The 24,272-nt window shown below is 43.0% G+C and overlaps 1 protein-coding gene across 2 annotated transcripts in view; it reads left to right on the plus strand.

Annotated features, from left to right (window-relative positions):
• Positions 1-24,272, plus strand: part of LOC144502744 (mediator of RNA polymerase II transcription subunit 13-like) — a 239,691-nt gene that overhangs the window by 198,313 nt on the left and 17,106 nt on the right. For both annotated transcript variants that reach the window (XM_078227003.1, XM_078227004.1), the window contains 7 exons: positions 114-1,054; positions 12,259-12,435; positions 19,482-19,705; positions 21,466-21,658; positions 21,953-22,409; positions 23,144-23,363; positions 23,637-23,825. In XM_078227003.1, the coding sequence (XP_078083129.1) occupies positions 114-1,054; positions 12,259-12,435; positions 19,482-19,705; positions 21,466-21,658; positions 21,953-22,409; positions 23,144-23,363; positions 23,637-23,825 (2,401 nt within the window). The remainder of the gene's footprint in view (positions 1-113; positions 1,055-12,258; positions 12,436-19,481; positions 19,706-21,465; positions 21,659-21,952; positions 22,410-23,143; positions 23,364-23,636; positions 23,826-24,272) is intronic.

Here is a 24,272-nt window from a genome sequence, read left to right on the forward strand (position 1 = left end):
TATCTATGCATTTCTACTCTGTAGTCTCATACAGCACATGCCAATAGCCAGTTCCAGTTACTCTCTTGTAGAATGCAGATATTTTTGTAAAACTAGCTTTTTTTTTCTTATAGCAATGTGCCTAGTGTTGGGAGTCTGACGGAAGATTATATTCAGATGAGCACTCCTCAAATGAGCACACCGTTGGCAGTAAGTTCGACTGCTCCTGCCAGCAACAGTGGTGCTGGTGTATTGCCATCTCCAGCAACCCCTCGCTTCTCTGTCCCAACACCTCGTACACCGAGAACTCCACGAACTCCACGCGGCGGTGGCACTGCCAGTGGGCAAGGATCAGTGAAATATGATAGTGCTGATCTGTGCTCTCCTGCTTCAACACCCTCGACAACGCGCCCATTGAACTCAGTGGAGCCAGCAACCATACAGTCAATTCCACAAGCGCATAGCTTGTACGTTACGCTAATCTTGTCAGATTCGGTGATGAATTTCTTCAAGGATCGCAATTTTGATAGCTGCTGTATCTGTGTTTGTAATATGAATATCAAAGGGGCAGATGTTGGTTTATACATCCCAGATCCAACCAATGAAGCCCAGTTTGGATGCACCTGTGGATTTAGTGCCGTTGTAAACCGCAGACTTGGATATAATGCAGGTCTCTTTCTTGAGGATGAATTTGATATTTTTGGAAGGACCTCTGAAATTGGTCAAGCTGCGGAAAGACGATTGATTTTGTGTCGGAATTCTATAGTTCCCCAAGGGTTTGATGAGTCGAAGAGGCTACAGGACCTAACATCAAACTTAATATTTCTTGTACAGGACCAGTGTACAGGACCTTTCACTTCTCTAAGTTCTCTGGACTACATTTCCTTAGATAGATCAGCACTTCAATCAGCAAACTGGAACTATGACAAGCTGAGAGCGGATAGCAGCGATTCTTGCACAGAGTGTTTCAATGCCCTGGAGCAGGGTCGACAGTATGTGGATAATCCGTCTGGTGGAAGAATAGATGAAGCACTAATTAGGAGCAGGAGTTTACACCCTTGGCCCAATAGTAATGGTATGTTTTCTGTTGCATTAATTATGTGAAACTTGATCAAATAATCAGAAAGTGTCATTGACACTTCCTTTCCATCAATTGTGGTTATGATTGTTGGTATTTTTAAATTTCCTGTAAGTTAATTGTGTTAAAATGTGTTTCCTTCCACAAGGCATGGAACCATTGTGAGAGAAAAATATCCTTCAATACTTGGTCAGGTTTTAAACGTATTTATTTCCAGTTGCCTTGCACGTGTTATGTTAATTCCTGGGTCACTGCTATCATTGAACAAATTGTTCGAGTGGCATAATACCTTGAAGTTGCCTGCTCTTTTAAATAATACTCCTTCCTGGGCTTCACCCTGACTCGGTACTTCCCCTAACTGTGACCTTAAGTATGCAGCACAGCAAGTTCCTGAAATCATCAATCAGTGCCATCTAAAATGCTGCTGACTATGTTAGAGGTGTGCACTGCATTGTTATACACACAGGGCATGATCTTACCAGCCCACTGCGCCGGTTGATCATTGTGTCGAGCTGGGAAGAGGTCAAAAAATGCAAACCGGTCTCGCGCCAAACACCATCTTCCCAGCCCTGTTTTGCCATTTAAATGTTAATGCCATGATTTACATGACGCATCCGGCTTACCCATTTCCAGGCTTCCCAGAAGCTCTGCCCCCTCCTCTCCCACCAGCGCTAATCACTTGTGGTCCCCACCAATGGGGGCGAGGTGCCATGGCCAAGCCGGGGGGATATCGAAGACCATTGAAGCCCCTGGGGAGCCAGGCATTGCCTACTGGGCACCATAACAGTGCTATAGGCAATGCCATGGGGATGGGGCTATGATGGGGGTTGTGGGCTGCAGAGGAGCTCGTGATGAGGGACTCATCGTTGGGGGTTTTACACTGCAGCTGATGATTTGAGGGGGGCGGGGGGGGGGGGTGGGGAGGGAAAGTATCAGAAGATTGCAGTGCCAATCTTGCCCTTAAAAGGACTATCCCCTTTTTCTCAGCCTTAATTTTTAAGTATCTTCTGAAACAGTACTTGTAGTTGATAGTATTTTACACAAATGAAAAATATGACTCATGATGAGCTTGACTGAGCAAGATTTCAGCTCTGCTGACGTTTTTGTGAATACGGATTAAGAAAGTTTAAGTTGTTTTTATACAGGTTAACTACTCAATTATTTCAGGGAGTTGCTACATATTGACTATGTTACGGATAAGTACAATTTTCATGTTACTAACAGTAAGGATTAATATTTTGTGCATATACTGGGAGTGGTGCCTGGTAATGGGCAAGTTTAATTATGAGCTTCAGTTAAATTTTTGAAATATAGAAGGTCTTGTTTGATAGAATTGTTAGGTTAGGGTATTGGTCTAGGCTGGAGTTTTGAGTAGGAATTTATTGGGATTTTTGCTTTCTTGCCATGTTAATCTGCATGATTTGCCTTGCAACAGTTGGAATTAAAATAGGAGGGGAGCTCCTATTTTAGGTTAAAGGTTAAATTTGGAAGCTTCTACATTCTGAGCCCAAGACAGTGTGATACTTGTTAACTAAGTGATGATGAAAAGTTAGATCTGACCCGTAGTCTATAGCTGCTTCACCTGCTGTGATTGTGCTGTCATTCATAATAGAAAGCAAATGTTCAGTTATGTTGGGAGAGTTTCAAAATTGGAGCACTATAAAAAGTACATCTATGATATATGGGTCCAGTGGGACTGTAAGGACATCATAACCACTTTGACTGCAGCTCGGAATGCTGGTATAAGAGAACATAATCAGCGAGATGCAGCTTTCAGATCAAGCTAATAAGTGAAATAAATTCCAAAATTTAAGAAAGTCTATTTACTAAAGTGAACTGCTTGTTCTTTTGAATCTTTTAATATAACAGATTGGTTAATGTCAGCCATATTTTAATGATTGGGACTGAAACAGAAAGGGCAATAGTCATAGTCTGAGAATCGGACCTTACAGGCACTGTCTCAGACACTACCATCACCACTCCTGGGTATGTCCTGTACCAATGGGGCAGTCCTCAACATTGGGAGTCTGCAACGTTGATTCTGGACCCCATAAAATCTCATGGCGTCAGATAAGGAAAACTCCTGCTGATCGCTCAATACTCCCATGCCTGACTGATGAATTAGGATTCCTCTATGTTGAACACCACTTGGTGGAAGCAGAAAGGGTGGCAAGGGTATATGGAATATACTATGCGTGGGAAATTTCAATATCCATCACCAAATGTGACTCAGGAGCACCACTACTCACTGACTGGAGGGAGGGGGCTAACATAACGCAAAAGAGACATTAGCGACGATCTTCAGCCAGAAGTGCCAAAAGTGCCATCTCGGCCTCTTGAAGTTCCCAGAATCACAAATTCCAGTCCTCAACCAATTTGATTTACTTTACATGATGTCAAGGAACAGCTGAAGGCATGGCCAAGGCTATGGGCCCTGACAACATTCCAGCAATTGTACTGCAAACTTGTGCTCCAGAATTAGCCATGCCCCTAGCCAAGCAGTTCCAGCATAGCTGCAGCACTGGCATCTACCCAGCAATTGTGGAAAATGTCTGTCCACACAAACCAGGACAAATCCAACCCACCTAATTGCCATCCCTATCAGTCTACTGTTGTACAGAAAAGTATTGAAAGGGGCCACCAACAGCATTATAGCCTTGGTTCAATCGTGGACAAAAAAGCTGCACTCAGGAGTTGGGGTGAGTGGTTATTACCCTTGACATCAAGGCAGCATATGACCAAATGTAGCATCAAGGTGTCCAAGCAAAACTGGAGTCAATGGAATTGGGGAAACTCTCCACTGGTTGGAGCCATGCCTAGCACAAAGGATGATGATTGTGGATGTTGTTGGTCGATCACTTCAGTCCCGGGGCATCACTGAGTTCCTTAGGGAAGTGTCCGAGACCCAACCCTTCCCTCCATTATAAGGTCATAAGTGGGGATGTTTGCTGATTATGTACAGTGTTCAGTACCACTTACAACTCAGTTACTGAAGCAGTCCGTGCCAACATGCAACAAGACCTGGATAATATACAGACTTGCGCTGATAAGTGGCAAGTAATATTTGTGCATTGAAATGCCAGTCAATGACCATCTCCAACGAAAGAGAATCTAACCTCTCCTTGACATTCAATGGCATTACCATCACTGAATCCCTCACTATCAACAGGTCAGAGGCTAGGAATTCTGCAGCGAATAAATCACCACCTGACTCCCCAAGCCTGTCCACCACCTACAAAACCCAGGTCAGGAGTGTGATGGAATCATCTTAACTTGCCTGGATGAGTGCAGCTCCAACAACATTCAAGCAGGTTGACACCATCCAGGACAGAGCAGCCCACTTGATTAGCACCCCTTTTACAATCTTAAAGATGCACTCCCTCTACCACTGAAACATAGGAATGAAGAAGTCTAGACTGTTGTCTTGAGTGCAGCTCTTTTTTCCATGTTTGATGTGGAGATGCCAGCATTGGATGAAGGAACAGCGCTCTGAAAGCTCGTGATACCAAATAAACCTGTTGGACTTTAACCTGGCGTTGTGAGACTTCTTACTATTTTCCATGTTTGGACTGAGGCTATAACAAGATCAGGAGCTGATAGTCCTGAGCGGTATTGAGGTTATTGGCAATTATGTTCCACTTGAACGTGCTGTTCCATCACTTTGCTGATGATGCAAATTAATGAGGCAGTAATTGGTTGGGTTGGATTTGTCCTGCTTTGATGGCAGCAGTGTATACCATTTACAAGATACACTGCAGCAACTCACCAAGGCTCCTTCAACAATTTCCAAATCTGCAACTTATACCACTTCAAAGGACGAGGGCAACACGTTCTACCAGCAAGTTTCCCTCCAAGCTACATGCCATCCTGACTTAGAACTATACCGGTGTTCCTTCCCTGTTGCTGAATGCTGGTTCAAATACCTGAAACTCCTTCAGCACTGTGGGTGTACCTACACCATATAGGCTGCAGTGGTTCAAGAAGACGGTTCACTCCCACCTTCTTGAGAGCAGTTAAAGATTGGCAATAAGTTTAGCAATGCTCACAGCCTGTGGGGGAAAAAATCAACAAAAACGGAATTAACAAGCAACGTTAATCGGGACGTGCAGGATTAAAATCGAAGCTGGAATATCATGAAATTCAAAACAAAGTTCAATCTTCGAATTTAATCATGGAATGGAGAAATTTGACATTCCTGATATGGAAAAAATAGATTTTCAGAGTGAAGTTGCACAGTCGTAGTTATGAACTTAGTATTCTGGTTAAAAACTCAGTCAGATAAAAACATAGGAAATAGGTGCAGGAGTAGGCCATTCCAGCCAGGTCTGCCATTCAGTTAGGTCAAGTCTTCAGTGCCATTTTCCTGCACTATCTCTGTATCCCTTCATGTTTTTAATGTGTAGAAATTTGTTGATCAGTCTTGAAGATAGTCAAATGACTTGAGTCTTCACAGCCCTCTGGGGCAGAGAATTCCAAAGACCCATCACCCCCTGAGTGAACAAATTCAGTCCAACCAACCCAGCAGGGAATTTACTTGTAAGCAAATAGACCTAGTCACATTCAGATCCTTGTTCCATGCCCCATCCTCTTCAGCTTCACCAATCTATTGAATTTAATCTTGAATGATTCAACTGCTAACCTTGGAAAATAATTCTGCACCTTCAGAAGGTTCTCAGCTCGCAGAAATTGGGCAGCATGGTGGCAGTGTTTAGCACTGCTGCCTCACAGCACCAGGGACTTGGGTTCGATTCCGGCCTTGGGTGACTGTGTGCGAAGTTTGCACTTTCTACCCGTGTCTGTGTGAGTTTCTTCTGGGTGTTCCAGTTTCCTCCCACACTCCAAAGATGTGCAGGTTAGGTGGATTGGCCATATTAACTTGTATGGTACTGCCCCAAAATGCCTAGGTTAGCGGATTAGCGGGATAAATGCTAGGATTACTGGGGATGGGTTGCGTTTGGGTAAAGATGCTCTGTTGGAGACTCATTGCAGACTTGATGGGCCAAATGGCCTCCTCCTGCGCTGTAGAGATTCTGTGATAACTCTAAGTCAAGTTGCTTCTCTTGCTGTCATTTCTGAATCTGTTGTATTTAATCTCAAGTTCTGGCCTTTTGTTCCAGAACCTACAACTAGTGGAAACAGTCTGCTTCTTTGTACCCTCTGCCAGCATTTCATTATTTTAAGCACTTGTTATATCAACCTATAATATATTAATAAAAGGCTTCAATTCTTTAAATTGATCTGCATATTTGCAATTTCACATAACCAGGCAGTATCCTAGCAAATCTATTGAATTTAAATCTTCCCGCTGCATTTTGAAGTTGTCAGAAGAGGAGGAGGCCATTTGACCCTTCATGCCCATGCCTGCTCTCTAAGAGCACCTCAACCAGCACTCCTTAGCCCTCAAATATTTTTTAACTCACTTAAACCAGCGTCCTGTTTTCATTGGCAGAAAGTTTGAGAGAGTTTCTATCTACTATGTTTAGACCCCTCAATGATTTTAAACACCTCTGTCAAATTCCCTCTCATGCTTCTCTAAAGAGAACAGCCCCAGCTCTTTTAGTTTATCCTTAGAACTGAAGTCCCTCATCTCTGGAACCATTTTCAATTTTCTTCTGCATCTGCTCTAAAGTCTTCATCTCCTTCCGAGGTGCAGTGCCCAAAATTGGACAGTGTATTCTAGTTGACCCTGAACCAATGTTTTTAAAGGTTTTTCTTCATTTTTTTTGTGCTATACTCATCTATTTTGTTACGATCTCCGTTGAGATCGATAACTTTTAGAAAGATGTTTGAATTCCAGTGACCTACTGAAAGGATCACAAGCCTGAATTTCAAAGAATCACATGCTTGGATTTCAAGTTTTGAGACTTTTACTGTAATAAACTAAATGCAACATTAACCAAACATTATTTTAGACTAAACATTATTGGAGAGAAACTTGCAGATAGTGGTGTTCCTATGCACCTGCCTTTGACTTTAGATGTAAATGCAGAAGATTTGGAAGTGCTGTCGAAAGAGCCTTGGTGAGTTGCAGTGCATCTTGTATGTAGTGCACACTGCTGCCACAGTGCGCTGGTGAAGAATGGAGTGAATGTTTAATGGTGATCCATTAAAATAGATCTGTTCTCAACCGACAGAAATTGGCCATTCTCCAATTGAGTGCTTGTACTTCAAATTGCTCCTTGGTTTTACGTAGGTTTATCATTACTACTGGGCTTTTATATTTAATACCTTTTGTGGGAAAATCTAGTAAATCATCACCTTTGTCAACTTTAGGTGCTGCACTTAATGTCCTGTGAACCTGTATCTCCAAATTCCTCTGCTCTTCTACAGCACCATGCTTCCACTAAGATTGTACACCTCTTAAGTCTGAAGGTTGTGGGTTCAAGTCCCATTGCAGGAGTTGAGCACAAAGACCTAGCTGACCTTCCAGTGGCAAACCAGGTGTCTGCACTCCAGGCAGGCCTGGCTCCCTGCCCTTTTAGGTGTTGCACCAACCGTGGATTGCCCTGTAGAGGGGCTCGGTGGTGACCTAGCTACTAAATCCAATTTTTATTTTAAAGGAACGGAAGCACCGCCATTTTGAAGCATCCTCTCACTTGCTTACCTGCCATCACAGCCTGTGGCTCCTTTTCAAGCTGGAAGGCCTGTGACTGGCCAGTGAGCCTACCCTCTAGTTATTAATTGGCCACCCAATTGAACATCACAATGTGACTCTTGCTCACAAGGGTAGGTCCTGCCCTTAATGTTGCAAAGTGGCAAAAGTTGCACTTCCCAGTTGGCTCTACTTCATTGATCAAGAAAGTTGATTCAAAAATGTCTACAAATTTCCAAGCCCAGTTCTTAACAATAATGCTGATGAGATTTATCTTGAGCACAAGTTATTTGTCAATAAATGCTGAAGAAAATTTATGTTTCTGTTTTTACTTCTGATTTCTTTCTTATCTAGTGCATTCTCTTTTATTTCCCTGACTTGCTGTATTAATTTTTTACCTTCAAAGGAAAGGTGTGAGAGTGGGTAACATTACCTTGCACCAGAGGTTGAGAGAAGACTAAAATTTAAAGTTTACTTATTAGTGTCACAAGCAGGCTTAGATTAACACTGCAATGAAGCTACTGTGAAAATCCCCTAGTTGCCACACTCTGGCACCTGTCCAGATACACTGCATGGCCAATGCACCTAACCAGCACATCTTTCAGACTGTGGGAGGAAACCAAAGCACCTGGAGGAAGCCCACGCAGATACAGGGAGAACGTACAGACTCTACACAGATAATGATTGAACCCAGGTCCCTGATGCCGTGAGGCAGCAATGCCAACCACTGTTGGCTTCCATAGCTCTTTTGTGGAGTTAAAATCTTAATAATAAAGAGTGGGATTGTGGTTTGAATTGGAGCCTTTTGTATGTACTTGGAGCTTGAGTGATGTTTGGAGACTTGGGGGAATCTATAAACTAGATAACCTACTGATGTATTTCTGTTGATCCTATTCCCTGTGCTTATTTGATGTGTTTGACTAACAATTCACCAGAGGCAACCTCTAACAAAAGCCTTTGCTGTCATGTAGTTTTTTTTGTCGAATGTGATTTCTGCCAAAATGTAGATTTGTCACTTTGCATAATCTTGGGTTTTCTTTGCTGTGCCCTTTTCTTCCTCCATGAGAGCTGAAACTTGTGTGTTGAATGCAGGAACAGTAGTTTCTCTGGATTTCTGCACTGTGTGGAAAACCAAGTTTGAACTGCAATAAATTACCCTATTCCCAACACACTGGCAGCCCACTTGCACAGGTCCCAAGTTACTGCTCCGATGAGTCAAAATGTTACACTGTGACCAGAAAGATGTTTCTGTTTCTAAAAGATGAAATGGAAGCCAATGAGTCTGAAAATTTGCAGACGGTAAAAGAACTAAAGAAATCAGTTATTACTGTGCAGCTATAAGAATACTATCGAATGTTCCTAGTTAAGGAAAGTTTATTTATTAGTCACAAGTAAGTTTACATTAACACTGCAATGCAGTTACTGTGAAATTCCTCTAGTCGCCACACTCTGGCGCCAGTTCGGGTCAATGTACCTAACCAGCCCGTCTTTCAGACTGTGGGAGGAAACCGGAGCACCCAGAGGAGACCCACGCAGACAGGGGGAGAAGCTGCAGGCTCCACACAGACAGTGACCCAAACCGGGAATCGAACCCGGGTCCCTGGTGCTGTGAAGCAGCTGTGCTAACCACCGTGCCGCCCCACATTCTGTTCAAACAACTGGAACTGTTTCCGTTAATCTTTACAAATAAGTTCTCGACATTAAGTTTAGCATTGTCAAGTTAACCTTTTTGTCACCTTTAATGAATTGACGATGCTGATCTGAATCAAACCATCACTGCATAGATCATTTAGCACTAGCTGATATTTTCAGCATTCTAGTTATACGTTTCTATTTTGTACATGCGCATGCATGCTTCTTTCTGTTTGCACTGAGTGAATAAGAATACTGTGGATAATGGTTATTTTCTAAAGGAAAATAATTTAGATTTTAAAGCAAGATGAATTGCATTGTTTCTGATGCATTAGAAAGATACTAGAACTGGAGGGTTTTGTGGCAATGCAGAACTACTGTGTTGTAGTGATAAGCTGAAATGTAGCTAATTTCAAAAGATGGCAATGAGTATAACATTCAGGAGTATGAATGAATACAAAGGGAAGTTTCTTAGTATCCATTATCTGAAATCCTTGGGCCAGATCACCTTTCGGATTTTGGATAATTTTGGTTTTCAGATACCCCCTAATAGATGCAGTCTAAAATAAAGAGCAGCAGATCAGCAGCATACAGAAAATAACACAAAATAAAGAGAAGATGGCAGCACCTAGTTCAAGCATTCCAGGTCCTCGCATTGGAACTGGCGGAGGTCTATCTGAAAGTTTGTATATTCCAAAATCAGAATTGTTTTGGAGAAATCACTTTTGTGTTTGCTGGCAGGTTTTGTGTCGGCTAGGGTCAGGGACTTCTTGTGCTAAAGGTCGGGTGCGGTCGGCAAGGTTTGTGTTGGCAAGGATTGTTCTGCTCGGGTCAGGGGAACCCCACGCTGAAGGTCGATGAGGTTCAAAAGAAGTGTAGTTTTTGAATGTGTTTGGTTTTAGAATTATGGATATCAGATACCCTACCGGTTTGTGTATTCCTTCACCTCATTGGCTTCCCGCTAACTTCAGCTGTCGTCTGCTGGGAAATTCGTATAGCAAATCCAGTGGCTTTTAAATTTCAGAGCGTCAGGAATGGAGCAGTCAATGCATCTATTCCAAATTAACTGTTTTCCTGTTGTCTGCCAGGCAGGAAGAGTAAGAATTTCCCTGTTGATCGACAGTATAAATATATTTTTCAAATGAAAGGCCATCAGCTGATGGAACTTTTAAAAATCTGTATGCCAGTTAATGAATTCTGAGGAAATTTTACTGATCCGCATTGTAGTATTAGATCCATTTAAGCTGTAAAGAGTTTCAGAATTTATTAATGCAAATAAGCAATTCAAAATGAGCATTGACTTTCCCACCAAGATAAACCAAGAAACAAGTGATGATTTGTTTTCTGATAATTTATCAGCATATCGACAACATGCTTTTAGAGTTCATCACCTCTGATATTGTGTGTATTGGTTCCCTCTTTGCATCACCAACTGATGCCAGTTTACTAATTTCTATTTTTCATTTGATATATGCCACTTTGCGTTAGTAAATGTGTTGGTAGCTAGGATAGGATGAATGGATATTGTATTTGAATATAAAAATTGTGCCATATGCAAAAATAAATCATTTCAAGGCAATTGTTTGTAGAAAACAGCATGCAAATGTTGATGCAATCCAAAATGAAAAGTCATAGTCATGAAGTTGTGAATGGAATGAAACCATCCTCATTATTCAAGAGCCCTGATGTTGCATGCCCCCCAGAACTTCATGATCTTGTTTGATATTGCTGTTGATAAGCTGGTGTTTCCTCCACTTGAGCACTATGAATACTAAAGCCCATTATTTTTAGCCGGCAGACCCACCTCCTTGCCACTGACTCCAGCCACCACTACTAATTCAAGTTTTTGAATTCTCCAGCAAGGCTGTATCTCTAATTGAAAGTGAAAATTCATCAAAACACAGTATTCACTAAAACTAAATATATCTTCAACCTCTACAAAAATAAATTCTTAGGTTCATATCGTTCTTGAACTTCAGTAACAACTTGTATTAATGCAGTGCCTTTAGCATCGTGAAATGTTAGTGTTTCACCATTAAAAGGGATTAGCAGGGTAAATATCTGTGGCTACGGGGATAGGGCCTGGGTGAGATTGTGGTCAGTGCAGACTCGATGGGCTGAATGGCCTCCTTCTGCACAGTAGGGTCTCTATGATTCTTTCTATGATTAACTATCAGTCAAAAACTGATAGCAAGCCAAACAGATAACTGACATGCGTTTATAAAATTGAGGGGCATAGATCAGGTGAACAGTTGGAAGTTTTTTCCCAGGGCATAAATGACAATCACAAGGGGGCACAAGTTCAAGGTAAGGGGGGGAAAGGTTCAGTAGAGATGTGTGGGTGAAGTTTTTATGCAGAAGGTGGTGGGGGCCTGGAATGCACTGCCAAGTAATGTGGTTGAGGCAGATACGTTAGTGACATTTAAGACTTATCATGAACAGGCGGGGTATAGAGGGATACAGGTGGTTGGTCTAGGTAGGACAATGTGATTGGCACAGGCTTGGTGGACCAACGGTGCTTGTTTCTGTGCTTTACTGTTCTTTGTTCTATCTTGGTGAAAGCAAGTCGAGGAGGATGAACACCGAGCGTGTACCATAATAACATCCATATCAGATTTAATTTAATTTTGACTTTGATCAGGGTGATTTCATAGCTGAGGCAGGTGCAAAACCTAATTGAGGAGGTTCAAACATGGAGTTGCTGGAAAGATGAGCATCTATGTGGGAGCTGATAACCTGATCAAAAACATTGGAGAGGAAAGAGATTGGGGATTGAGTGCTCGTTGCAAGGGCAGAAGAATTAAGGGTGTTTGTTTTTCAAGGATTAGATTATGATAGATTTCAGAGGGTTCAGGAGATTCCCTCTTTTGTGGCAAAATATTGTGTGTGTACATTATTTCTAAATATAGATGGTGGTAAATGTGTGTCCAGAGGGGGCCTTTAATAAATTCCAATAACTGAATTTTCTTATCTACAGTTCTGGATGTAAGCATCCTATCATCCCAGGATGTGGTCCGTATGCTGCTATCACTGCAGCCTTTTCTACAAGATGCCATTCAGAAAAAACGGACAGGAAGGACATGGGAGAATATCCAACACGTGCAAGGACCTCTCACCTGGCAACAGTTCCACAAGATAGGCAGAGGATCCTATGGTAAAGTCCTGTTTCCATTTTTATACATTACCCAGAATTTCATTTTCCTATGTTTGGGTTATTTATTTTCCTAATTAAGTTACCTTGATAAACATAATATGGAATTTATTACCCAAGCATTTCACTTATTTTCTCTGCTTTCTGATGGTACTAGATGGGTTATTCTGCAAATTCTATTCCCACACTTTCATAATGCTTAATGTATGTATTGATGGAATTACATTGGCATTTACATTAAATGAGGCAGGCATGTTTGAAAATTGAATATCTGCGAAAAGAAGTTGTGCAGAAAATAGGAGTTCCATTTCATTGGACATTGCGGCTAAGATTCGGAGTTGTATCATTGGATTGGGTGTGCTGAAACCGGACTAGGGCCAAGGTCTGAGTAAAAGGGATAAATAGGACAGTTATTTGAATAAGGTTTCAAAGTATTAAAATATGGGGAGGGTACTGCCAGAAACCATGGAATTTCGAAAGTGCAGAAAGAGGCCATTTGTCCCATTGAGTCTGCATCGACCCTCTGAAAGAGCATCCCACCCAGACCCTCCCCTTGGTCCTATCCCCATAGCCTTGTGCATTTATCATGGCTAAGCCAACTAACTTACTCATCTTTGGACACTAAGGGGCATTTTGGCATGGCCAATCCACCTAACCTGCGCATCTTTGAAATTGTGGGAGGAAAACCGGTGCACCCAAAGGAAACCCACGAAGACCTGGGGAGAATGTGCAAACTCCACACAGACAGCCACCCATGTCCAGAGTTGAACCTGGGTTCTTGATGCTGAGAGGCAGCAGTACTAAACACTTTGCCACCATGCCAACTCCAATAGAGACCTAACAAAAGATTCAGGAAAGGACAAAATAAAGCAAAATAAGGATAATATGGTTGGAAAGAGATTGGCTAAACTCAAGGAGCAAAATGGTTAAAGTAGCGAGTAAAACAAAGAAATTTAAGTAAATTAAAATTATTAAACCATAGGTATTGCAGTGCATGCTGTAGTACCTACCAGCACATGTCCCAGATACCACCATGCCTGACTAGGTCGTGTCCCTGGGCAGACTCTGCAGAGGTGGTAGCATGGTGGTTTACAGTTGGGAGGAAGTTGCCACGTGAGTCCTCAATATTGACTCAAACCCCATGAAGCTTCATCAGGTCAAACATGGGCAAGGAAACTTCCCACTAATTACCACCTACCACCCTCCCTCAGTTAATTTGAATGCCATTTGGAAGAAGAATTTGAAGATAGCAGGGGCACAGCATACATTTTGGGTGGAGGTCTTCAATGTCCATTACAGAAAGTGGCTCGGTAGCACCATTAGTGACTGAGCTGATGGAGCCCTGAAGGATAAACCTGTCAGACTGGACCAATGACAGGTGGTGAGAGAACTACCATGGTTAATACTGACTAGACCTGATCCTCGCCAATATACCTGTTGCAGAAGCATCTGTCTATGATAGTATGGGTAGGAGTGACCACTTCACTATTCTTGTTACGAAGTTCCATCTTCACACTGAGCATGCCCGCCATCATGTTTTGTGGTGCCACCACTGTGCTGAATGAGATGGATTCAGAACATGTAGTGCCCATGCAGCAGAGACTGGTCTCCAGTCATCTTGGACCATCTTGCTTCATCAAGTCCGTATGGTAGCTGGTGTGTAATGACCTCCCATGTTCAACCTTGGCCAACAGGCGATTTAACTGCTCAGCATGATGGGAATAGGACAGTAATAGGCAGACCAAATTCTTTTGAGACAAAGGAGGATAGGGAGAGCAGTTCTCCTTATCAGCTTCCAAAGAATTCTTCCACTCTTAAAATGAAGTTTGTGAGCGGAAAAGTCAGGAGCCTCATGGAGAACCCCAACAGTGACAGACTGGACCCGTGTGCTGCTATCATTGCTGGGGAGCTCAGGCATTTTGCCATTGACATTGCTGCCCTAAGTGAGACCCAGTGGGTAGGGGAAAGCCAGCTAGAGGAAACAAAGTGATTACATCACCTTCTGAAAAGGTAAACAAGAAGAAGATTGCAGCCTCTATGGGTTGTTTTTTGCCTTTAGAAACAAACCAGTTGGCTGTCTCAGAGACTCCTCCTGTAGAACAAACACCTCATAACTCTTCACCAGTACGCCACAGTTCTCTGTGTACCCCTCAACACGGGAAGTTACAGGGAGTCTAAAGAGGAATTCTACTCCAGCCTCCAACAATCTTTGGCCTGAGTCCCAACAGGCGACATGCTGATCCTGCTTGGTGACATAAGCACCAGAGTTGGAAAGGGCACAGGCCTCTGGGGAGGTGTAATCGGCCATGATGGGGTAGGGAAATCCAACACCAATGGTAGCCTGCTCCTTACAAAATGCCTCAAACATGGCCTTGTCATAACCAACACCTAGTTCCATCAGTGCGATAAGTACAAGACCTCATGGTGACACCTTGCTCCACGCAGCAATACCTGCTTGACTGCGTCATTGTTCAAGCAAGGGTCCGCAAGGATGTGGGTAGCATCCGCGCCATGACAAGAACCGACTGCTGGATGGACATCTGTCTAATCCGCTCTGTCATCAACAGCAATGTAAGCCCAAAGCAGCGATGGCAATATAAACAATGCCGCAGGAAAATTAATGCTCAAAGACCCTGATAAAGATGCCCTATTCAGACACTGCCTTGAGAATCTGATGATGCCCAGTGACCCAGCGATGCGGAGTGCCCACAGCACAAAGCGTCCATAATCAATACCTGTGAAGGAAACACCAAAACTGGTTCAATGAGAATGGCCAGGAGATCCAGGAGCTGATGAGCACAAAGCTTTCTAAATCTGAAATAGCAACCCAACTTGAGAACACGAAAACAGCTCCAGAGATGGCTGAGGTTCAGCAAAAGACCTGCAACTTAAAGAATAGACTGTGGGTGGAGGAAATGCAGCAGTTAGCTGACAACAATGATGTGCAAGGTTTCTTGAGCACAGTCAAGACTGCCCAAGGTGCAACATTACTGCCGGCCAAGAACGGAGAAGTGCTTGTCAAGAACAGAAGGGCAGTCAGTGCCCATTGGCAGTTCAAAGACTTCCTTTAATGCAAGTGTCCTCAACTCCATCTCGTAGCATTCTGCCCATCTCAGCACAACCTCAACTCGGCATGAAGTAGCAAAGACCATCCAACCATCAGGAGCAGATGAAGCACTAAAACATAGTGGAGAAGCACTATTGTCATGGATACATGACCTGATTTTCCACATCTTGAAGGAGAAGAGTATACCAGGAGATCTCAAACTTTGTAGTCATGACTATCTTGAAGAAAGGTGACAAGTCCGACTGCAGTAACTACAGAAGAACTCCCCTGCAGCTGGCCACAGGGAAGGTCATCGCAAGTATCCTCTTTAATTGCCGCCTTCCTATGGCTGAAGAGCTCCTCCTAGAGTCGCAATGTGGATTCTGCCTACTAAGGAGCACAGAGGACATGGTCTTCACCACTCAGCAACTGTAAGAGAAATGCAGGGCACAGCACCAACCCTAATACATAGTCTTCTTTGACTTCCCAAAAGCCTTCAGCCCTGTCAACCACGAGGGATTATGGAGCATCTTCCTCTATTTCGGCTGCCTCCAAAAGTTTATCACCATCCTCTACCTGCTCCATGATAACGTGCAAGCCGTGATCCTGACCAGCAGATCCACCACTGTCCCAATTCAAGATCAGACTGGGGTCAAAAAGGCAGTGTCATCATACCAATGGCTTTCTCAATCTTCCTGGCTGCAATGGAATGAAGCTGAACTACAGAACAAACAGGAATCTGTTTAATCTCCACTGCCTGCAGGCCAGATCTAGGATCATTCCATCCTTAACTACAGTGTGCAGCCCCAAATGTTTGAAGACCAGGACCTCAGAACTGGCACTAAGTTCACGATCTACAGAGCAGTAGTGATACCCACCCCCTTATGTGGCTCAGGGGTAGACTATGTACAGCAGGCATCTCAAAATCATGGAGAAGTAACACCACAGCCGCCTCAAAATCCTGTAGAGAGTAGTGTATCTATAGGATTCATTGCCACAGAAGACTGTGGAGGCCAAGTCATTGAGTGCATTTGAGACAGAGGTAGATGTATAGATTCATGATTTGGTAAAGGGATCAAAGGTTATGGGAAAAAAGCGGGGGAACGGGGTCGAGGAACTTATCAGCCATGATTGAATGGCAGAGCAGACTCGACGGGCCAAATGACCCTAATTCTGCTCCTATATCTTATGATCTAATGGTAACTTCATGACCTGCTGTATATCTCCCACTTTACCATTGCTATCAAACCAAGGGGTCAACTCAGTTCAATGAAGAGTGCAGGAGAAAATGTCAAGAGCAGTATCAGACATATGAGTGAGAAATTCATTCGGGTGAAGCTATAACACAGGGCTATGGCATGCCAAACAACAGAAGTCGCATGCAATAGAGCCAAGCGGGAAGCGATGGCCTAGTGGTATTATCGTGAAACTATTTATCCAGGAACTCGGTTAATGTTCTGGAGAACATGGTTCGAATCCCGCCATGACAGGTGGTAGAATTTGAATTCCAGAAAGTATATCTGGAATTAAGAATCCACTGATGGCCATGAAACCATTGTCGATTGTCGAAAAACCCCATCCGGTTCACTAATGCCTTTTAGGGAAGGAAATCTGCTGTCCTTGCCTGGTCCGGCCTACATGTGACTCCAGATCCACAACAATGTGGTTGACTCTCAGTTGGCCTCTGAAATGGCCTAGCTAGCCATTCAGTTCAATGGCAACTTGGGATGGGCAATAAATGCTGTCCAACCAGCGATGTCCATGTCCCACAAATGAATTAAGAAAGTAAGTAATCTCTCAACCATCAGATCAAAGCTCTGCATCATGCCACACCCAGTCATGAATGGCGATGGACAATTAAACAACTAACAGGAGGAGATGGCTCCGCCAATAGCCCCACCCATAACAAGGGAACCCAAAACAGCAGTACAAAAGACAGGATTTGAAGTGTTTGTGACCATCATAGCCTCCTACTGAGGTCCCCCAACATTACAAATGAGCAAGGAATCACATTTGGAGTCCATACAGGACTCCTCTCTCGCTCAGTACATAAGCCTGATGGGAAAAAAATCACCATTGTATATTGTAGTAGATAATGAACTAGAACAGACAGGAAAATTAAGAGGTGCCCATTTAGTGATAGAAATAACATAAGTTGAAGATCAGAATTGAGTGATACAAGTAGGAGAAAGCCTGAGGTTAGTGATTCAGAAAGAGAAATTTGAGGCAATGAATGGAACTGAAGATAAAATGAGAAAATTGTGGAAATCAGAGACAGAAAAATTGTGGGAAATCTTTAAAAGGGTGATCGATAGAATTCGAGAGCAATGAATTCTATTAAAGCTTCCTTGGATGAAAACAACTAAAGGACAAATTGAACCTAAAGAACAAAATATACAAGAAGTATTAGATTTTAATGGAGCGGAGGACAAAATGAACTAAAGAATTCAACAGAGATTAAATCAAGGCAGCAAAAAGAAATTGAAATCAGATTCTCAAAGAAAATAAAGTGAAATAATATTCTATTGACACATAATAAAAGGAAAAGTAAAATTAAGGAGAGAATCGTAAAATAGGATGAGCAAAATACATTTAAAGATAATTACCAGGCAATAGCAAAAGTGCTTCAGTTTTTAACAAAGAAGTCTCACAACACCAGGTTAAAGTCCAACAGATTTATTTGGAATCACAAGCTTTTGGAGTGCTGCTCCTTCATCAGGTGAGGAGCAGTGCTCTGAAAGCTCGTGATTCCAAATAAACCTGTTGAACTTTAACCTGGCATTGTGAGACTTCCTACTGTGCTCACCTCAGTCCAACGCCGGCACCTTCACCTCATGGATAACAAAATAAATAATACATTGGAGGATAAGCTTTGGAGGAAAGGAGAAAATATTTGTCAAATATGAAAAATTTCAAAACCCCAGATCTGGATGCTATACATGTATGTACATTGAATTTGGTGATCAGCCACGATCAAAATGAATGGCGGAGAAAGCTCAAAAGAGAAATTTCATTACTCAGTGGTTGGAATATAGAACTTGCTACCACCGGAAGGGCTGCACAGTGGCACTGTTGCCTCATAGCGCCAGACACTCAGGTTTGATTCTACCCATGGGTGACTACCCATGTGGAGTTTGCACGGGTGCTATGGTTTCCTCCCACAGTCCAAAGACATGCAGATTGGCCATGCTAAATGCGTAGGGTTACGAGGATGGATCGGAGGAGAGGGCTTGGGTGAGATGCTCTTTCTGAGAGTTGTGCAGACTCAAAAGGCCAAATGGCCTCATTCTGTACTGTTTTTGGATTCTGTGGTTCTGAGGAAGTTGTTGAGCCAAATAGCTTGGAGGTTTTCAAAGTCATCACAACACATGCGTGAAGAAAGGGAGTAAAAAGATATGTGAAAGGCTGAGATGAGGTAGAAAAAATGCGAGGAGGCTCATGGCGCATACCAGCACAGGCTAGTTGAACCGAATGGCCTGTTTCTATATGATGGATATAGAGTGAATGCAAGCAGGCTTTTTCCACTGAGGCAAGGGGAGAAAAAAACTAGAGGACATGGGTTAAGGATGAAGGGGGAAAAGTTTAAAGGGAATATTAGGAAGGGCTTCTTCACACAGAGAGTGGTGGGAGTGTGGTATGAGCTGCCAGATGAAGTGGTGAATGTGGGCTCACTTTTAACATTTAAGAAAAACTTGGACAGGTACATGGATGAGAGGGGTGTGGAGGGATATGGTCCAGGTGGAGGGATATGGTCCAGGTGCAGGTCAGTGGGACTAGGCAGAAAAATGGTTCGGCACAGCCAAGAAGGGCCAAAAGGCTTGTTTCTGTGCTCTAATGTTCTATGGTTCAATATCATGTGTTCTGTTATTCAGTGTAACATTGGACTTGATGCATGAAATGATGCTATTATACATGAGTGATGGCTGGTAGCATGAAAATGGTGTTTGCACAGTCATGGTATTACCTCGAAGCTTAATGTTCCATCTTCTCTCTTTTTATTTAGGTTCAGAAGAATCACCAGAACCACTTCCTATTCCCACACTGCTTCTGGGCTATGATAAAGACTTCCTGATGATCTCCCCTTTTGCACTGCCCTTTTGGGAGAAGCTGCTTCTTGAACCATATGGTTCTCAGCGTGACGTAGCCTACATTGTGGTCTGTCCAGAAAATGAGGCCTTGCTCACTGGAGCCAAAAATTTCTTCAGGGATCTTAGTGCTGTATATGAGGTCAGAATAAATGCTTAACAAGACAAAGGAAATGTGTATGACTATAATAATGTTGCTGCAACAAAGTTTCAAGAAAATTGCAAAAAATGTAATCCTTACAAGTCAATTATTCTTAAATGTAGATATTCCACATCATTGCTACAAAAATATGAAAGTTATTGGCAATACATAGAGACAATTAGTTATTGTAGACTTTCAGGAACTTTTATTTGGCGCATTTCATTGGAAATAGTCTAATGTGTTTTGGAAATAAAACTGAGTAACTGGGAACCTTTGGTCTGAAACTTTAACTATGTTGGAATGGGGGGTCCAGACTGTAAATTCAAAGTTTAGTTTACACTGGTAAGTTGGATAACTTTTCAAATATGAAAAACCAATGTGAGTCAACAGGAATAGATTATGGGCAGGATATTGGGCCGGGGAGCGGTGGTTGCAGTGTGGACCCCCTCCACGCCAGCCAGAGCTCCTGCAGTGGTTGTGGTGGAAGTGGAGGTAGTCGAACTGGAGCAGGTACCTGTTGACCCACTTCCTGTACCAGGTACCACAGGAAGGGCTGCACAGTGGTTAGCACTGTTGCCTCACAGCGCCAGACACTCAGGTTTGATTCTAGCCACAGGTGACTGTGTGGAGTTTGCACTGCAGGTGGACTAAACAGGAACAGCGTGAAACTTCTGCCCCTCACTGGGAAGGAATCCTCACCCTTAGGAGATGCTGGCCAATCTAACTGACCAGCAGCTTCATCAGTCCTGGCAGAGCCAAGAGCACATTAGTAGGCATTGCTGGAACTGTAACAAGAAAGCGGAAGGCAACCCAATGGATTCCCGGAAACGGCAATGTCTGGGGCCCTGGGCCGGGGGGGGGGGGAGAGAGGAATGAGGTTGGGGTGGGGGGGGGAGGAGGAATGAGGTGGGGGGGGGAGGAGGAATGAGGTGGGGGGGGGAGGAGGAATGAGGTGGGGGGGGGAGGAGGAATGAGGTGGGGGGGGGAGGAGGAATGAGGTGGGGGGGGGAGGAGGAATGAGGTGGGGGGGGGAGGAGGAATGAGGTGGGGGGGGGAGGAGGAATGAGGTGGGGGGGGAGGAGGAATGAGGTGGGGGGGGGAGGAGGAATGAGGTTGGGGGGGGAGGAGGAATGAGGTTGGGGGGGGAGAATGAGGTGGGAGGGTTCATTACAGCTGACAGGAAGAAAATTAAGGTTCTATTTCAATGGGGAGGGAACAGCCCCCAATATGTAAAGAGCAGGCCTCAAAGCTAGAATTCTGCTCACCACTTCCTACCTTAAGAATTTCCCTTTAAAATTGCCCTGCCCACGCCAACTGTTTTATGACGTGGGCACCATCTCAGGGTTGATTGACTTAGTAACAAGTCTAATTGACCCTGGATAACCTATTCAATTGTGCCGGGGCCAGCTGCCGATTTCACCGCCCGCCACCACCTGTATTATGAGAGCTCGGGTGGGTGGGAAAGTGGTGGGTTTTGTGTGTGCCCCCACCCCCGCAGAAAACATGCCAGCTGGAGTGTGCAAAATGCAGCACTATATATATCAAATTACAAATGGAAAGTCATTTGAATGTTCATCTTTTATGAGCTTGTTAATATTACTTTGAACGTGTGGTTAGCATTTGAAGGATTTTAAGTAAACTTGGAAGTTCCGAAAAATGGGGATGCCCGGCAGATTGTTTATAATGACCTTCTTTCCCATTTAATCAACAGTATTCTCAGCATTTGCAGATTGAGTAGTACATTTTTTTTGTTTTAACAGACATGCAGACTTGGTGAGCATCGACCTATCTGCAAAGTATTGAGAGATGGAATTATGCGGGTTGGGAAGAGTTCAGCAAAAAAGCTGGCAGATGAATCTGTGGATGAGTGGTTCTCTCAAGCCTGGGTTAGTGATGAGAATGACAATCTTGCCAAGTTAAAACTCTATGCTCAAGTCTGTCGCCATCACTTGGGTAAGTAAAAATAATTAATGTTCATACTTTCTGAAAAGAATGAGCAACCGGTTCTCGTTAAAGAATGCCAACTTCAGCAGTCTTGCAATGCATTAATTTAATTTGCATCTTAGTTGTAGGAGTTTAAATTGTGAGGTTGAGATTGATTAATTGATTTTAAAAGTTTTTAAAAATCACTTATGTTAAACAGCACAGTTTATGTGCATTTGTTTGATTGTACAAGAGGAATTAATTGCTGAAAAACAGTTCATCAAATTCACTAATTCTGTAAATCTTGTATCCCATAAAATTTAGCACCATACCTGGCTACACTTCAGCTGGACAACAGCCTGCTGATTCCACCCAAGCACCAGCCAATTTCATCTTCTGTTACCCAGGGGCAGGCAGCAACTGGAAGCAGTGGGCCACCATCGGGAACTGGGGTTACTTCTGCGCCAGTGACAACTGGCACTACAGCTACTTCCACAACCAGCACTGGCAGTAGCACTGCAACAACTGGCAGCTCTGGTGTAGGAAGTGGGTCAACAGGTACCTGCTCCACTTCGACTACCTCCACTACCACCACAACCACTACCCCAGTTCTGCATCAGACAGGGACAACCTCATCCTCGTCAGGATTTGGTGGGACAGTTGGAGCTGCTCAGAGTGGTGGCTCAGGCACCAGTACAGAGAGACCTCCAGGGAATACAGCTAGTGGAAGTGGAGATTCAGATGCTCAGAATTCTGTACAACAGCAAGAAGTACAAGAGAGGTAAGTGTGATATGAAGAAGACATTGATAATTATTGCATTTGTTTAGAGATTTTTTAATGTACATTATATTCCAGTTAAGACCTTGCAGAATTACGTTTACATTATGGGATTTGTTAACAAGCAGCCTCAGGACTTGTGTGGCTGCTGAAGTGTGAAGCATTTGAACTACCATAGCTGACACAGTTCTTGGTGTAGAGATGGAATGTAAAGTTTAAATGTACTGCACATAGAAATTGTAGGCCACCAAAAAACTGGCAGAGGTTGATTATTAATCCATCAGATACATTTTTAAATAAAACTGCAATGTAGCAAATTGATTGTAAAGTGCATAATTGGCCCTTGAGAGCCTCCGTTCATCCTTCAGTTGAGAATTGTATCAACTTCCACATCCTGAAATCCAGTGGAACATGACTGAGACCTTGGCAACTGGGGAAATGGAGAAGGATGAGGACAGGACAAGAATAGGCAGGAGCAATCAATCAAAGAGAAAGTTGTAAAACTGTATCTGCTTTTTCCCCCACTGTGTGTTGGGGGGGGGGGCGGGTGGAGGTGGTGGAGGCGATGGCTGCAGGCTGCACATGGGGAGAACAGGTTAGGTAGTGCTAATAGCAGAAGCTTGACTTTTTAAGTGTGTTTTTCCACTTAAGATGGAACAAAACGTTGGAATATGTGTGGTCATAAATTAATTGGCGAATGTTTAATTTTCATTTCACATCCATTTATTTTATTACAGTACTACAGAAAGGGAACGGATAGGAATTCCAACTGAAGCTGAGTCAGCCGACAGCAATGCATATCCACCAGCTGTCGTCATCTATCTTGTCGACCCTTTTACATATTCCTCTGAAGAAGAGTCGTCTTTTACTAGTGGATGGCTGCTGGGCCTGTTACGGTGCTACATGGAGATGCTGGATAATCTGCCAGAGCATATGAGGAATGCATTCACTGTCCAGGTGATTTGAAATGAGTTTTTCTTTTTACATATTGTGCAATTAATTCTTAAAATTCTCTAAGTGGTCCATAGCACTTAAATATTCATTTTATTCTAAAACCATTTTGCACTAATGCAAAACATTGAAATGGCTACCTATCAACAGAGGATTTATTTGCATTGTAAATGAGCATGCTTCCAGAAATTTGACATCGACCTACATTTAAGGTGTTGCATTAAAGCTGTTGCCTCCCGATGTGATGCATAGAAGCGTGAAACTTTTGTTTTGTTTCAGATTGTGCCTTGCCAGTATCTACTACAGCCAGTGAAAGATGATCACACTTTCTATATCCAGCACTTAAAATCACTGGCATTCTCAGTTTACACTCAATGCAGACGGCCGCTTCCCACACAGATCCACATTAAATCACTAACTGGCTTTGGTCCCGCTTCCACAATAGATATGACCCTTAAGCATTCTGAGGTGCGTATTAGTTTGTAACTTCTATCGATATTTACTGTTCTTGCACTAATTATTGCACGTAAGTAGTCTTGCTGTCCATTATATGCATTTTAAGTAAAATTCTTTGTGTGAAAAGTCTAGCGTAATACTAGTCTTAAGGATATTAATTATCATAACCTTCTGACAACTTGCTATGGAATTACACTTTCCTTTTACATGCCATATCTTATGGCCTGTTTGTGTTTGGACACCCCGAACCAGAAGATAAATAATTTGTATGCACTTTAATCTCTAGTTCTTAAGTGTTCTGTTCGCTTCAGCTTCATACTTAACAATGTAAGCTGATATATAATGCTTTTTAATTCTCATTGCCACCCTCTCCTGAAAGATTTTTTTATGTTACGGTGCTGTGGAACCTTGTTTAGTCTGTGACAATTCTGTGATCAATGATTTGATTTCTGCTCCATG

This window comes from Mustelus asterias, chromosome 13 (genome assembly GCF_964213995.1).
Source record: "Mustelus asterias chromosome 13, sMusAst1.hap1.1, whole genome shotgun sequence".
Classification (NCBI taxonomy): domain Eukaryota; kingdom Metazoa; phylum Chordata; class Chondrichthyes; order Carcharhiniformes; family Triakidae; genus Mustelus; species Mustelus asterias.